Consider the following 13,598-nt stretch of genomic DNA (forward strand, 5'->3'; position numbering starts at 1 on the left):
ATTTGGTTGTTTTTCATTATCTGAGCCAGCGGTAGCATGTAGATGGTACAGACTTTTTTGCAACAGAGATGTTAATTTGTGGGCCTTTTCTTGTTGTTTTTTGGTATGATCCGTGAATTTAAACGATCAGCCACCTGTCTACAGTATATTTGATCATAATATAATATTATATATTCACGTCAGTTAGCAAGCTTGGTTGCTTAGCTTGGTTGCTAACGTCACAGAGTTCACACAGTGAATTCAAAAGAAGTAGGTTTCAGCTTATTGACGTTTGACCAAATATCAGGAGCCAGGATATAGTATCCACTGCTGCTCTAATTTTGACCATTTAAAAATATGAAGTCATAGAGTTAAGGTATTAGAGTCTAATACCTTAATTCTATGTAAGTGATAAACTAAAACAAATCCCCAGAATACCACTTTCAATGTTACGAGAAGTGCCAATAAAAAACCTGAAACCAGCCGATTTAAAGTATAAAAATCATGGGTAATTGTGAAAGCAACCTTGTGCAACACAAACTGAGGACAAACCTATTTAGGTGAATCTTCTGACCTTCACTGTATTTTTCCCCCAGGGCTATGGCACTGGGCCAGGTGTGGATGTATGTAACATTGCACCGTACACCATGTGCACTGATCCATGGTTACACAATGTACTCCACGTCTCTTTATTCATTCAGATGCACTGACACATATTTGATACGCTTAAATACATATTTTCCAACTGGAGCACATTGTAGTCATGTGTGTACTCCAGTTAATCCTATTGAAAGGGCTATATCTATTTACATTGCACAGTATGTGCATGACTCACTTATTAATACAGTGTTGAAGGAATGAGGTTGAGGACAAATGCCACATCCCTTATCTCAGTATACCAGTATAACGGGAGGTGTGTGGCGCAGTGGATAGAGCCTTGGTATGGGGATCAGATGATCACAGGTTCAAACCCCAGTGCAGTCAGCATGTTGTTGTGTCCCTGGGCAAGACACTTCACCCCAAATTGCTCCTGTGGGGATTGCCCACAGTATTGAGTATGTAAGTCGCTTTGGATAAAAGCATCTAACAAATGACATGTAATGTAATGTAATACCTACTGCTTTAAGGAATGCAGTGTACACTATTAGTTCAGTTAAAATAAATAATACTAGGTTAAACCTAATATTTTGTATCTAAACTTAATATTATTGCTTCAAACTAACCTAATACAGTTATGTGAAATCTGTTGACATAATACATCTAATTTAAGTCAACATTTCAGTTTTTTTTGTGTATAATTCTGCTGCACATCTTTACATATATATTCATTATGGTGATAAATAGTGTGAAAAGAAAGCTATTGTTCAATATTTCCATAAAGAAATAAATGGTATACTATTTAGCTCTCCTGTTGTTATTTAACCTGATTCAAAATAAATCCATATTTTTTGCAGCAAAACAGCAATGATCATAGTTTTTGCAAAGTTTAGTAAATGGGTTCCACTGTATGGGGCTAAAGCTTGGAGACGTTGGGACAAATCTGAGATGGAGAGAACTGACTCGATGAAATTGAATCTGGGTCCTGGGTGAGAGGGGGCTTCTGCAAGCCTGTGCTAATTATAGCCTCCCCCTGACCACACTGTGTACACGTGACCCAGGCAGCTTTAATTTCAATGGAGTACCAAACACCAACTCTCCAACAGGACTGCAACAAGTCAACCACCCAGGTCTGCAAAAAAACAAACACTGCCTGCATAATATCCAATTTAGCCAATTTATAATCTGCATTGCATCAGTCAGCAGTGATTTCAGACTTTAGGTAGTCTCCTAAAATAAACATAAGCAGTATTCTTTTATTTCAACTCAAACCTATATATGTATATTTTGAAAATGTTAAGGAACATGTATTCCCATGAATGTTGCTGAACTGAATCTCCCGGCTAGTTCTCTAAAGACAGGTGTTGTATTTAATGTCAGAGAGAGGCTCTAAATATAGTCAGCCATAAAGGTGTTATTTAAAGAGGCTCAGTTTGTGATGATATATGGTTGCCTAGCACATAATGATACTTATCCATGTTTTATTTTAATTGTTTCCTAAAGAAGTGACTGCTGACAATTGTCACTACCTTTGGTAAAGCTATTGAAATTATACATTTTCCCCATTCTTGACCATGGTGCTAAGGTGCTAACCTAATACTCAGGGTGCAGCACTGGACGCAGCTGCAGCTTGACACTGTGCTATTCTGACACAGGTCAGTGCACTCAGTGACTGCAGTGTCCTGCAAGGCTTCAAACTAATGCTCACTTCCTCCGACATACACTGCGGGATAAGAAGACAGAAAATGTTGAAATTCAACACTCTAAGGTTTCAGAAAATTCAATCCCGCAAACTATTTATTGGACCATTAATAAGGTCAGTTAATAAGTGCTGAAGCTGTAATGCGTGAACATTTTATTGGCCTGATGACAGTCCCAGGGAAACCTCCTTGCCAACATGAGCAGAAGTCCCATCATAATGTCACAGCCCTGTTGCATAACTGTTCTAGACTAACATTATTCAATTGCTCTGGGTTAAATGGCAGCGGCCAGCCGCTCTCTCTGGGGTGTCATTTGCAGGTGATACCCCTTCCTTCTGGAGAATTCATTTAGTTAGCTACACTTTTATGAGACTTACTTTAAAATATACCTGAAATTTATAAATAAATGTCTCTTCCAATGCGGGCATCCAGTGCTTAAATATGGCAAAAATATACCATATTGCTTGCAACATTGTTTCACTTGCACTATTTTACTATCTTATTTATTTGTGTTTTAGGTATATTACATACATACTTAGGTTGCACTGTTGGAGCAGTAGTTATTGGACTACATTTATATTGCACTTTTGCAGTCTTTGCAACAACTCACTTTTACATATACACGTCATTCACCAATTCACACATTCATGCAGAGGCTGTCATACAAGGTGCAAAACTAGCATTCACACACACTCACACACACATTCACACACCCCGCTGGCCACTGTTGGCCATGCCATCGGGAGAAATTTGGTCTTCAGTATGTTGCCCAAGGTTGAGTTTTTTTTACAGCAGGGGATCAAATCTTCCAATTGGTGGAAGACCGATCCACCTCCTGAGCCAAAGCCACACCTCTGATATGACAATGAAGCACATCAATCTTGATTAAGACAAACCAGTTTTGCAGAAAAAGGTGACATATTGGAGCCTGGGGGGGTTGTTGGAAACCTGCACAGAGACTCATTTGGTGACCTCTCTCTTGGAGGAGGACAGGCAGCAGACAGCTGTGTAACAGGAGATGGGATTTCATATCAGGGCAGGGGCTTTGTGACCAGCTGACTCTCCACTCGCCTACAACTCTGGACCCTGGCGGCACCAAAAGCAGAAGAAGAGTTAAGAGAAAATACAACAGGAGTAGAGTGAAAGAACATACATGCGTGACGAATAAGTGGCATAGTTGGGTTGGATATGAGGGAGGGAGGGGCTGGTTGTACAGACGGGTTGGTAAAGTTACCGGGGACTGGAAGGAGCAGGTGTGAGCCGGTCAGCTGTCAGAGACGCCTGGGACACCCCACAGAGACAAAGCTGCCTGCTGGGGTGGCCCCCCTCTGGGAACAGTGCCTGTGATAACGCCCCATTTAAACATTTACTACAACTTAAGCGTTTCAGCATTTCTTATGCTTGCAGAATTATATCACCAGTAGTGTCATCATAAACTTTGTCTCCAATTGCGAAATATTTTGATTTGATAATTTAATATTACTTTGGGTGCAGGTTTACTAGTTCGGTGTCCCTTAAAAAGGTGGGGGTGGTGTGTAGATGGTCAAAAACATTTGGCAGGTGTTGATCCCTGTGGAAAAAGTTTCTTACTCTGATAAAACTGAAATGTTAACTTTAATTACAATCTCAACAAATGTCACATTATTGTATAAGGTTACAGTAGTTGAAAGCAATAATAATAAGTTGAACCTAATAATTATTTAATATTATTGCTTTTAAATAGCCTAATACAGTTATGTGAAATCTGTTGACACAATGCATTTATTTAAAGCGTTGCAGACTGTATTATTACACAACCTATTAAAAATTCAAATACACATTTGAGTTGAATTCACTTCACTAAAAGAACACAAATCTGTATTGAAGCAATGCCTGAAGCAGCTGCAGAGCATAAGCATTGGTAAAATAGTGTGAGACATTGGAGAGAATGTGGAATCAAAGAAGCAAGGCTAATGAAGCTAATGTCAAAAATGGCATCATCTTTCTTCTTCAACGTTCCATGTGATTGTCAGTATTCCCATCAGAGATTCAATGTCTGATAATTGCCATATCAATTAGCCCGACTGAGCGTGTGGGGGTCGACATAGAGAGGGTGCACACACCAAACAAAACAGTACCCTCTAGTACTATCCAATACAATAGCTTGGTCTCTTTTCTCTTCCTCTTTCAGGAAGAAACCAGCAGAGTGGAGGTCATCAGAAGGGTTAGACGGCCTCAATCTAGTCTCCTTTCTACGCTTTCAGAACGCAACAATCATCAACACACTGATGATACTGTTTTCACTGATTTTGACAACTGATGATTAGCTGCTGTTGTTGTATACAGTATAGTGTATCCATATTTAGCTAAGTGCAAAACTGACCTTCTTCCTTCAGAGGATCATTACTCTATTACATCATCAAGGAGGACCCTAACCGAAACCCTAACCCTAATTACTCATCATCATAAGGGTATCCATGAAATGGACATACTTGACATTTGTCCGGCCACATACAGTATTAGTCAGATATAACTCTGATTTCCATCTGCTGGATAAAGTATTTATCTGAACAGCAAATCAACATGGCACCCATTTGCAGTCTTTCCCCCTTCACGCCTCACACAAAGACCCATGATCTCCAACGCCAAAAGTGAAGCTCAGCTTTTTTCAGTTCCTTCAAGTCCCCCCCGACACCACTTCTCACCTACCCTTGTGACCCCTGCCCCCCCCCCCCACCCTCAGATACACACCAAGGGTGGGGGGGCGGGGGTACAGCAGCAGTGGCCGTCTTGGATGTCTGAGATGTAAATGCGTCCCTTTCATAAAGTGTTCAGTACGGTGGGTCAAGCCAATAAGGGCGCGGCAGGCACTAAAATGGACAGCCAATGGCTGAGGGTCTTCCCGGTATATAAACAGGGGGCAAAGCCTTTCAGTGTTGGGTGACCCTATTTTGACTGTGGTGAACAGGATCTGATCCCAAGGATTGTTACCTCTTTCTTGTCTGCTGTGAAGGTAAAGAAATATCACAGAGATTATACCTTTGTAGTTAGGAGGTGGTGCAGATATTTGGAGACATATTCGGAGAACCATTCAAACAGTTAGATGGAGAAGATTAATTGTTTTTGGCTTTTTACCTCTTTGATGAAGAGTTTGGAACTCAAAGACCCTCAGGAAATTGAAGGATAAATGCACAACATTTCCGGATGTTTGCATCCATATGATGCTTTTTAGGATATAGAGACCTACTGGGTATCAGAGGTCATTCAATTTGGACAGTTTAGTCCTATTGATGATATTAAATGAAAAATATGCAAGAACATGATGTTTTAAAGTAGATACATATAGTTATTTTCCCTGCAAATGGTTCTTTCCTCTGGACGCCGATTTATGGGGACAGGTGTTTCACATATATGAGTAAGAGACTGCCTGAACTTAAGTCATTACATTTCAGCTATTTAAGAGTCACATTTAAAGATGGCATTTTGGGATTCAAACGTACAAGATAATTGCTCCTGCGATAGAGATGATAACTGCATCAAAAATGTTACTTAGTTAAAAAAATTGGCTTATTACCAAAATGCTACACTGCAGTTCGCTACAGATGGTATTTCATTTGATGTCGTACGTGCGTCATTGCATGCGTCAGTCAAATCTAAAGTTAATCAGAAGTGATTAAATCTGGTTGGAGCATGATGGCATGGACTGAAGGGAAGAAATGGGCAGCTTCTAAGACTTCTGTAAGAAGTTCAGCATAGTGACAACTTTAAGTGATGCACTAAGTGTCTGAATATGCACAGTAAGTGTTGATATAAGTGATACAAAGAAGGGGTTTTTAAAGGGGATGCATATCTAAAACACTTGCATATTTATGTGTCAAAATGTAAATTGGAGAACTGGGGTTGTGCGTATAAGAACTAAAATACTTCTTGTACATGTGAATGACATTTAAGAAAAAAGGGTATGCCGTCAGATGTTCTGATGCTAAAAATACACAGCCAACACATGCTCCGACCCCAACTCTATTTCAATGGGACATCTGAGCCGTCGAGAATTGAGTGACACTTGTTACCACGATTCCTCGGATTCCACTAAACCTCTGCAGCTGTCTTGCAAAATATCCAATAACTCCAAAGTTTTGTTTTTGTGGATGTTCAGATCACCTTCACAGATAGTGTCAGATTAGAATGAATTGTTTTTCATAATCCAAAACCTCTGTTCAAGTTCATTCATTCTGTGTTTTCCTGTCTTTGCAGTGTTAGAAAGCAATCATGCCTTTCGGTAACACCCACAACAACTTCAAACTCAACTACAAGGTTGAGGATGAGTTCCCCGATCTGTCCAAGCACAACAACCATATGGCAAAGGTGCTGACCAAGGAACTGTACGGCAAGATTAGAGACAGGCAGACACCTAGTGGCTACACCCTGGATGATGTCATCCAGACTGGTGTCGACAACCCTGGTGAGTCAAGAGAGACACCTACATTCAGATGAAACAAAATGATCAAATAAAAGCTGAAACTTGTCTCACAGTCTCATCTTCTAACATCTGCTTTCCTCCATGTCTCCAGGTCACCCCTTCATCATGACTGTTGGCTGCGTTGCTGGTGATGAGGAGTCCTACGAGGTCTTCAAGGATCTGTTGGACCCCATCATCTCAGACCGTCATGGTGGATACAAGCCCACTGACAAGCACGTGACCGACCTGAACTTCGAGAACCTGAAGGTGAGAAACAAGCACTAGATGGATAAGACTATAGCATGTGAAACTGAACACTACACAGGATAATTTAAATGATTTGCACAACTTTAAAAAGACTGATAGTAACTTATCACCTGGTGATGCTCACTGCTGTACATGTGTGGCCTGTTTTACTTCATAATCACACTTGATCATTTTCATTAGGGTGGTGACGACCTGGACCCCGCCTACGTTCTGTCCAGCCGTGTGCGTACTGGCCGCAGCATCAAGGGCTTCACCCTGCCCCCCCACAACAGCCGTGGCGAGCGCAGAGGCATTGAGAAGCTGTCCGTTGAGGGTGAGTTATTATTAGTTTTAATACATACGTATGCAAAGGGTTGTGTAGGCTGGGTTAGGATCAGAGTTGGGCTGTTTTGAGGGTAAGAGAAGTATATGCTTCCCTTCTTTTAATGCTCGATCATGTCATGTCAATTTAAGAAGAAGCTTCCATTGCTTAGTCTTTCCTGTTTAGATGGATCACAACAGCTGGTTACAACTGTGCATCTGTCTCTGCAGCTCTGACCAGCCTGGATGGCGAGTTCAAGGGAAAGTACTACCCCCTGAAGTCCATGACTGATGCCGAGCAGGACCAGCTGATCAACGATCACTTCTTGTTCGATAAGCCCGTCTCTCCCCTGCTGACCTGCGCTGGAATGGCTCGTGACTGGCCCGACGGCAGAGGCATCATGTGAGTGTGACCAATAATAAGATAATTTTGTTGTTGTTGTCAGCAGCATGTTAAAACAAGGAATTGCACATGTGAAAATAAAGAGTAGAAAATAAACAAACATAAAATGTAAACATCTCAAAATAGAACAGAACTAAAAAGTAAAATATATACACGTTGACAGTGAAAGTTCAAAAATCTGTAGACTTTCTGTCAAATAAACACTATGAAGGGGCAAATTACAGCTAACAACATTTAAAAGTAGAATATTATTTACATTAAGTGTGCAAGGAATAGCATATTATATTCAAAATATATCTAAAATGTACAGTGTGAAGAAAAGTCCAGTTATAAGTTATAATGCTGAGCAGACCAGCTTTGAAACACTTGAAACTCTCATTAAGGATTATGTTTCTCCAACAACTGTTTACTGATCCTTTGCATCCATCTTCTTGCAGGCACAACGACAACAAGACCTTCCTGGTCTGGGTGAACGAGGAGGATCACCTGCGTGTCATCTCCATGCAGCAGGGCGGCAACATGAGGGAGGTCTTCAAGCGTTTCTGCGTTGGCCTGCAGAAGGTAGATATAAATAAAAACAGGATAAAAACAAACTGAGTTTGGATCACTGCTGGATGTTTCTCTGACTCTTCCCTTTACTCATTTTCCAGATTGAGGAGATCTTCAAGAAGCACGGACACGGCTTCATGTGGAACGAGCATCTCGGCTACATCCTGACCTGCCCCTCCAACCTGGGAACCGGCCTGCGTGGTGGAGTCCACGTCAAGCTCCCCAAGCTGAGCGTACACGCCAAGTTCGACGAGATCCTCAGCAGGCTGCGTCTGCAGAAGCGCGGCACAGGTACACATATCCTCCACTCTTCAGTCTGCACTGAAACATGTAAAGGTTAATTTATTTAAAGTGGACCTATCATGCTATATTTGAATAATATAGTGTAGGACCATACCTATAGAAGGCATATTTATACTTTTTTCTTTTCAAAATACCAAACAGATCATGCATTTTAGCCATGCCTCATTTTGCTCAATTTGACATTTTTTAGCTCTGTTTTTGCAAGGGTTGATTCTGTGAGCAACAGCACCATCTAGAGGCCTGGCATATGTACTACAGCGTCTCCAGCGCTTTCGAACGGCAATGGCCGTGGCTGTCTCCTCCTGATTGGTGGAGAGTTGGCCCAATAGCCGTAGCGCCACTGTCCTGACGTCAGGACAGTGTTCAAATCTGGATCAGTTTTTATCAGATCCGTTGCAGCCCCTTTTTTAGAGATTTGGGTATGGAGGAAAATAGAGAGGGTTGTGTTTTCTGACACTTGGTGAGTTCCCTGGAACACCGGGGACACATATTCATATATAAAAGACGTACAAAAGTGCATTTTGCATGATAGGTCCCCTTTAAGTGTATTATGTCAAATCACATTACTGTATTAGGTTAGTTGAAAGCAATATTATTAAGTTGAACCAAATATTTTTTATTTCAACTTAATATTATTGCTTTCAACTAACCTAATAGTTATGTGAAATCTGGTGACATAATACATTTCATTAAAGAAAACGTTTTTTCAGTGTGTTAGAACCATGAGGATCTGACATTCTGCAGCATTCTGAGCCACAACATGGGATGTGTAATCTGACCCTCATCTCTTTTCTTCATCCTCTCCAGGTGGTGTGGACACAGCCTCCGTGGGTGGTGTGTTCGACATCTCCAACGCTGACCGTCTGGGCTCCTCCGAGGTGGCCCAGGTGCAGCTGGTGGTTGATGGTGTCAAGCTGATGGTTGAGATGGAGAAGAAGCTGGAGAAGGGAGAGGCTATCGACAGCATGATCCCCGCCCAGAAGTAAAGAGGGACAATCTTGCATTTAACTCACGACCATTCATGTGCAATGGAGCCAGCTGACGGGCGTGCAGAGGAGACAGAAGCTCACCAGAGACTATTGACTCTGCTCGCCTGTGTCTTCCTTCCAGCTTTTTGGTTCCTCTGCCATCCTTCTTTTTTTTCTCGTTCTCCTGTGTTGGTTGGTAACATCCTGGGATCAGCCTCCACTGAGCTGGGCTCGCCTAGCAGACGTGGTATCACCTACTTTTTCTTATGAAAAGTAATGATTATTGACGCTGTTCATATTTCTCAATAAAAAAAGTACCCCATGAAACAACTAAATGGATGATTTTGATGATTTTGTGAATAACAGTCAGTTTAATCTTCATATATTAATACTTACTTTGCCAGAATATCAAAAGCCATGACCAAATATTCAGATTGAGACACCAAAATAAAGAAAAAAAATGCCAACATCAGTGAATTTTATTAATCTTCAGCTCCATGTTTTCCTTATAAACCACAACCACTCAATCTAACTTTACAGTTTGTTTCTGAAGGGAGGAATTAAACAGCAGAGCAGTGTAAAATTACTCATACAGGTCAAACTGTGTGTGTTCTTCAGTCTCTTCCTTTTGCATAAAACATTAACTGTTTCCAAAATCAGTTTTGAAATGACAGTGCATGTTAAATACTGCGCCCCCTGGGGTCTTAATACTGTACCAACCACCATCTAAACCAGACCAGGGACACACTGTCTCTGAGCAGGTACACACACGTTTACTCAACAACATTTTCAAGAATTTTTCACAGTAGATTCCACCTTAAGAAAATGTTCATCCGTCTTATACTAAGAGTGAGTTGTTACACTAAGTTATTTACTGTTGAGCTATTATCACTTCAATATTTTCCACCGAAAGTTTTCGCAAACAACCTGTTCATATTTGCCTTCAGGAGACAGTGATGTGACATTTCTATGGCTTGAATGCAACTCAACATTTTAGGGACTTATTGGGGTCGGTTTAAATTCAAGTTGGAATAGAAGCAAACGGCACAATTTATTCCCAATGTAAGGGTCCTTGCTGAATCTACAACTGAATATTTGTATCTTCACACTGCACGTCGTGATACTTTCCAAGGCATGTCTCAATACTTGTCAGAACTCAGAAACCCATCTTGAGTGTACTAAACCTATCCTCTAGCAAACAAGGTGGAGTGAAATCACTGCATTTCACCACAGCCTTCCTGTTTGATTTTGTGAGCGGGGAAGGGCCAGGTGCTACATTTAGCATAATTTCCTCGTATTAATTCATGTCTATAAAACAAACGTGTCTTCCAATCCTAGGTGCGCATCATGTTCAATTTTTTCCCCTAAAACCCAAACTCTGAAGTCATGCAGGATTGCAGGTTGGTTTTGTTTCCCATTGTCACTGACAGAATCTGTTTTAAACTAGAATGACTTCCCTTGCTCTAGCTATAAATAAACCTTGAGCTCTAAGATATATACTATATTCATATATTATATACAGCCATCAACTGACTGATATAAATCCTGTTTTTTTTTAAATGATATAATTCTAAAAAATAAATAAAGTACCTGTGCAAATATCCACAAATTGAAGTGTTTCACATTTAAGACATTGGCGCCCTCCAGTGGCTAGTTCTTGGTATTACCTGTACAGGTACACTGGAAGGAGCTGATTCAAGTCAAAGCAAAGTGCATTGAGGTCTATATTACCTAATGCTAATATACACCACAATGAGAAACGTCCAGGGAGAGGACAAGGACAGACTCCTGGTGTCCATATGGGTGTCTGCTTCTCACCCCGAGGGGGACAGGTCGACAGCCCCCCCCCTGTTGGGCTTCATGAAACAGCACACATTAACAGGACTGAGGAGATGTCATACATGGGTCTACAATGTGAGATTGTGGATGATGGCCGAGTGTTTCTCAAACGAAGAGCTGAAGAGAGCCACATGTTCATCGTGACGATAGAAAAAGGTCGGTGGTACATACCAAGGTGGTGGACAGCTAAGGTTGGCGTCCCTTTAAATGTAGGGAGTCGGGGGGGGGGGGGGGGGTTATGATGGGTGGGAAAAGGGGGGTGGGGTGTTTAGGGTCACCATGAGCAAAGCCACAACTGAGAGATAGTATTAACAGTAAATCAGCAGCCAAACAACATGATCTCTGTAGCCTACGTAAATATCACAGTACGTTATTCACTAAAAACAGGGAGGGAGAATAGAAAGCCGTCTCAGTGTTTCTGTCACTCTCTATTTTTCTTTAACATTAAATATGAAGGCGCTGGGGGTTGTTCACTTAAAAGGCAACAGGACTAACAAGAAGAAAACACTGTGCACTGCCTTCATCGTGCCTTACCAGATTCAGAACCCCCCCCCCCCCCTCCTGCAGACCAGACACCGAAAGAAGAGGGTGGACATTAGAAGTGCATGTTTCTGTGTATGTGTGTGTAAAGGTGTGTGATCTGAGAGGTCTCGCTCGTGTGTGATCTGAGAGGTCTCGCTGTTTGCTTTTGGTGTTTCCCATCAACATACTGAGAAGCCTGAGGTGGGATCACATGGCACAGAGCAAAGAATTCCACTGATAATAAACCAATCCTACAGTACCTCAGTTATTCTAGGGAAGGAAAGCGTATGGATTTGGCGAGGGCTTGGTCTGCACAACCACCACGTTGGTTTAAATCACCTGAAACCGTGGGGGGCTTCTGTTTAGAAAGATATTCTCAAGTGTGTCACGTCTGCAGTATAATGCTTTTGAAGAAAGGTATGAGATGAAAAAGGGGGGAGGGGTCAACAAGTCTAAATGCTTTAACCAAGTCTTACTGACCGGCACTGACAGACAATGAACCCAGCCAATCAGAGAGCAGCACCTGTGCATGTAGTCTTTAAGAGAAAAAAGGCATTCAATGAAGACAATGGTATTGAACTTATACAACACTATGCAGTGGTGTAAAGTAACTAAGTAGATTTACTCAAGTACTGTACTTCAATACAATTTTGAGGGACTTTACATTTCAATTATTTGCTACTTTGTACTTCTACTCCACTGCAATTCAGAGGTGAATGGTGTACTTTTACTCCACTACATGTATTTAATATATTTAGTTACTGGGCCAATCTGCAGAATGAGTAGTTAGTTTTGGTACTTTAAGTAGATGTTGATAATACTATTAATACTACTAATAGTACAAGATGTAAGTACTTCTTCCACCTTCTGACCTTATACTATTTAGCTAAATCAGCTGTATAGATTTAATGTTGATATCAGTGTAGAAAGAATGGCACCAAAATATTCTCTTTTTCTTCTTTGTATAATGTGTTTGCAAACCATGGGGTTTGTTTCCCAATTTTAGATGTCTGCTGGTCCCATACAGAGAAGTTAATGTGATTGAGTAACGGCATTCTATTGGTTCATGAAGCGGAAGAGGCCCCTGTGATTGGCTGTTTCAAAGGCTTGTCACCCCTCTCCCACTGACCTTAATCCAGTGCACTCGTCACTGATGTATGTTTGCTAATCGGAGCAATGCAACCCTGTGTGGCTACTGTGTGATCACTGAGTCGGACCATATCCACGATTGTGCATCTTGTTGTCCCTAGGTGATGACGAGTCAGCATATAATCATTGGTTAGTGGAAAAATGCTGTGACGTATAAAAGAAGAAGTTAAAAGAAGGAGATGGCTGGTCAGGAGATGACGTTTGTGAACAAAGACCAAAGACCAGAGCAATAAATAACAAAATAAAGAGTCATTATGGCTAGAGTAGCAATAAAAAATATTCAACTAGTATCCATCTGATCCAGGTCCAGTAGGTGCAGTTGCTCAGCTGGCTGAGCTGGGGGGTTGATTGGATGGAAGGGGGGGGCCCTCAGTCTGTGTGACTTTACGGGCCAGGTGTGTGTGTGTATTTGTGTGTGTGTATTTGTGTGTGTGCAGGGGGGGTAGTCATGAAAGAGACAGAAGTCTTTTCTTCCGGGTCCAGCCCCTCGCCTATTATTTTCTCCAATATTTCCAACCCCCCCTCCCCTAGCGCAGTCACATCCACCCTCATTCACGCAAAAACACACACTCAAACACACACTC

The 13,598-nt window shown here is 41.4% G+C and overlaps 1 protein-coding gene across 1 annotated transcript; it reads left to right on the forward strand.

Annotated features, from left to right (window-relative positions):
• The first annotated feature begins 5,183 nt into the window (after positions 1 to 5,183).
• ckma (creatine kinase, muscle a) lies at positions 5,184 to 9,839 on the forward strand. Its single transcript, XM_034113285.1, has 8 exons — positions 5,184 to 5,268; positions 6,510 to 6,717; positions 6,827 to 6,981; positions 7,162 to 7,294; positions 7,513 to 7,684; positions 8,122 to 8,245; positions 8,335 to 8,524; positions 9,344 to 9,839. The coding sequence occupies exons 2-8, from the start codon at positions 6,525 to 6,527 to the stop codon at positions 9,520 to 9,522; spliced, it is 1,146 nt and encodes a 381-aa protein (XP_033969176.1). The 5' UTR covers positions 5,184 to 5,268; positions 6,510 to 6,524; the 3' UTR covers positions 9,523 to 9,839.
• Positions 9,840 to 13,598: the final 3,759 nt, after the last annotated feature.

This window comes from Trematomus bernacchii, unplaced genomic scaffold (assembly GCF_902827165.1).
Source record: "Trematomus bernacchii unplaced genomic scaffold, fTreBer1.1, whole genome shotgun sequence".
Taxonomy (NCBI): Eukaryota; Metazoa; Chordata; class Actinopteri; order Perciformes; family Nototheniidae; genus Trematomus; species Trematomus bernacchii.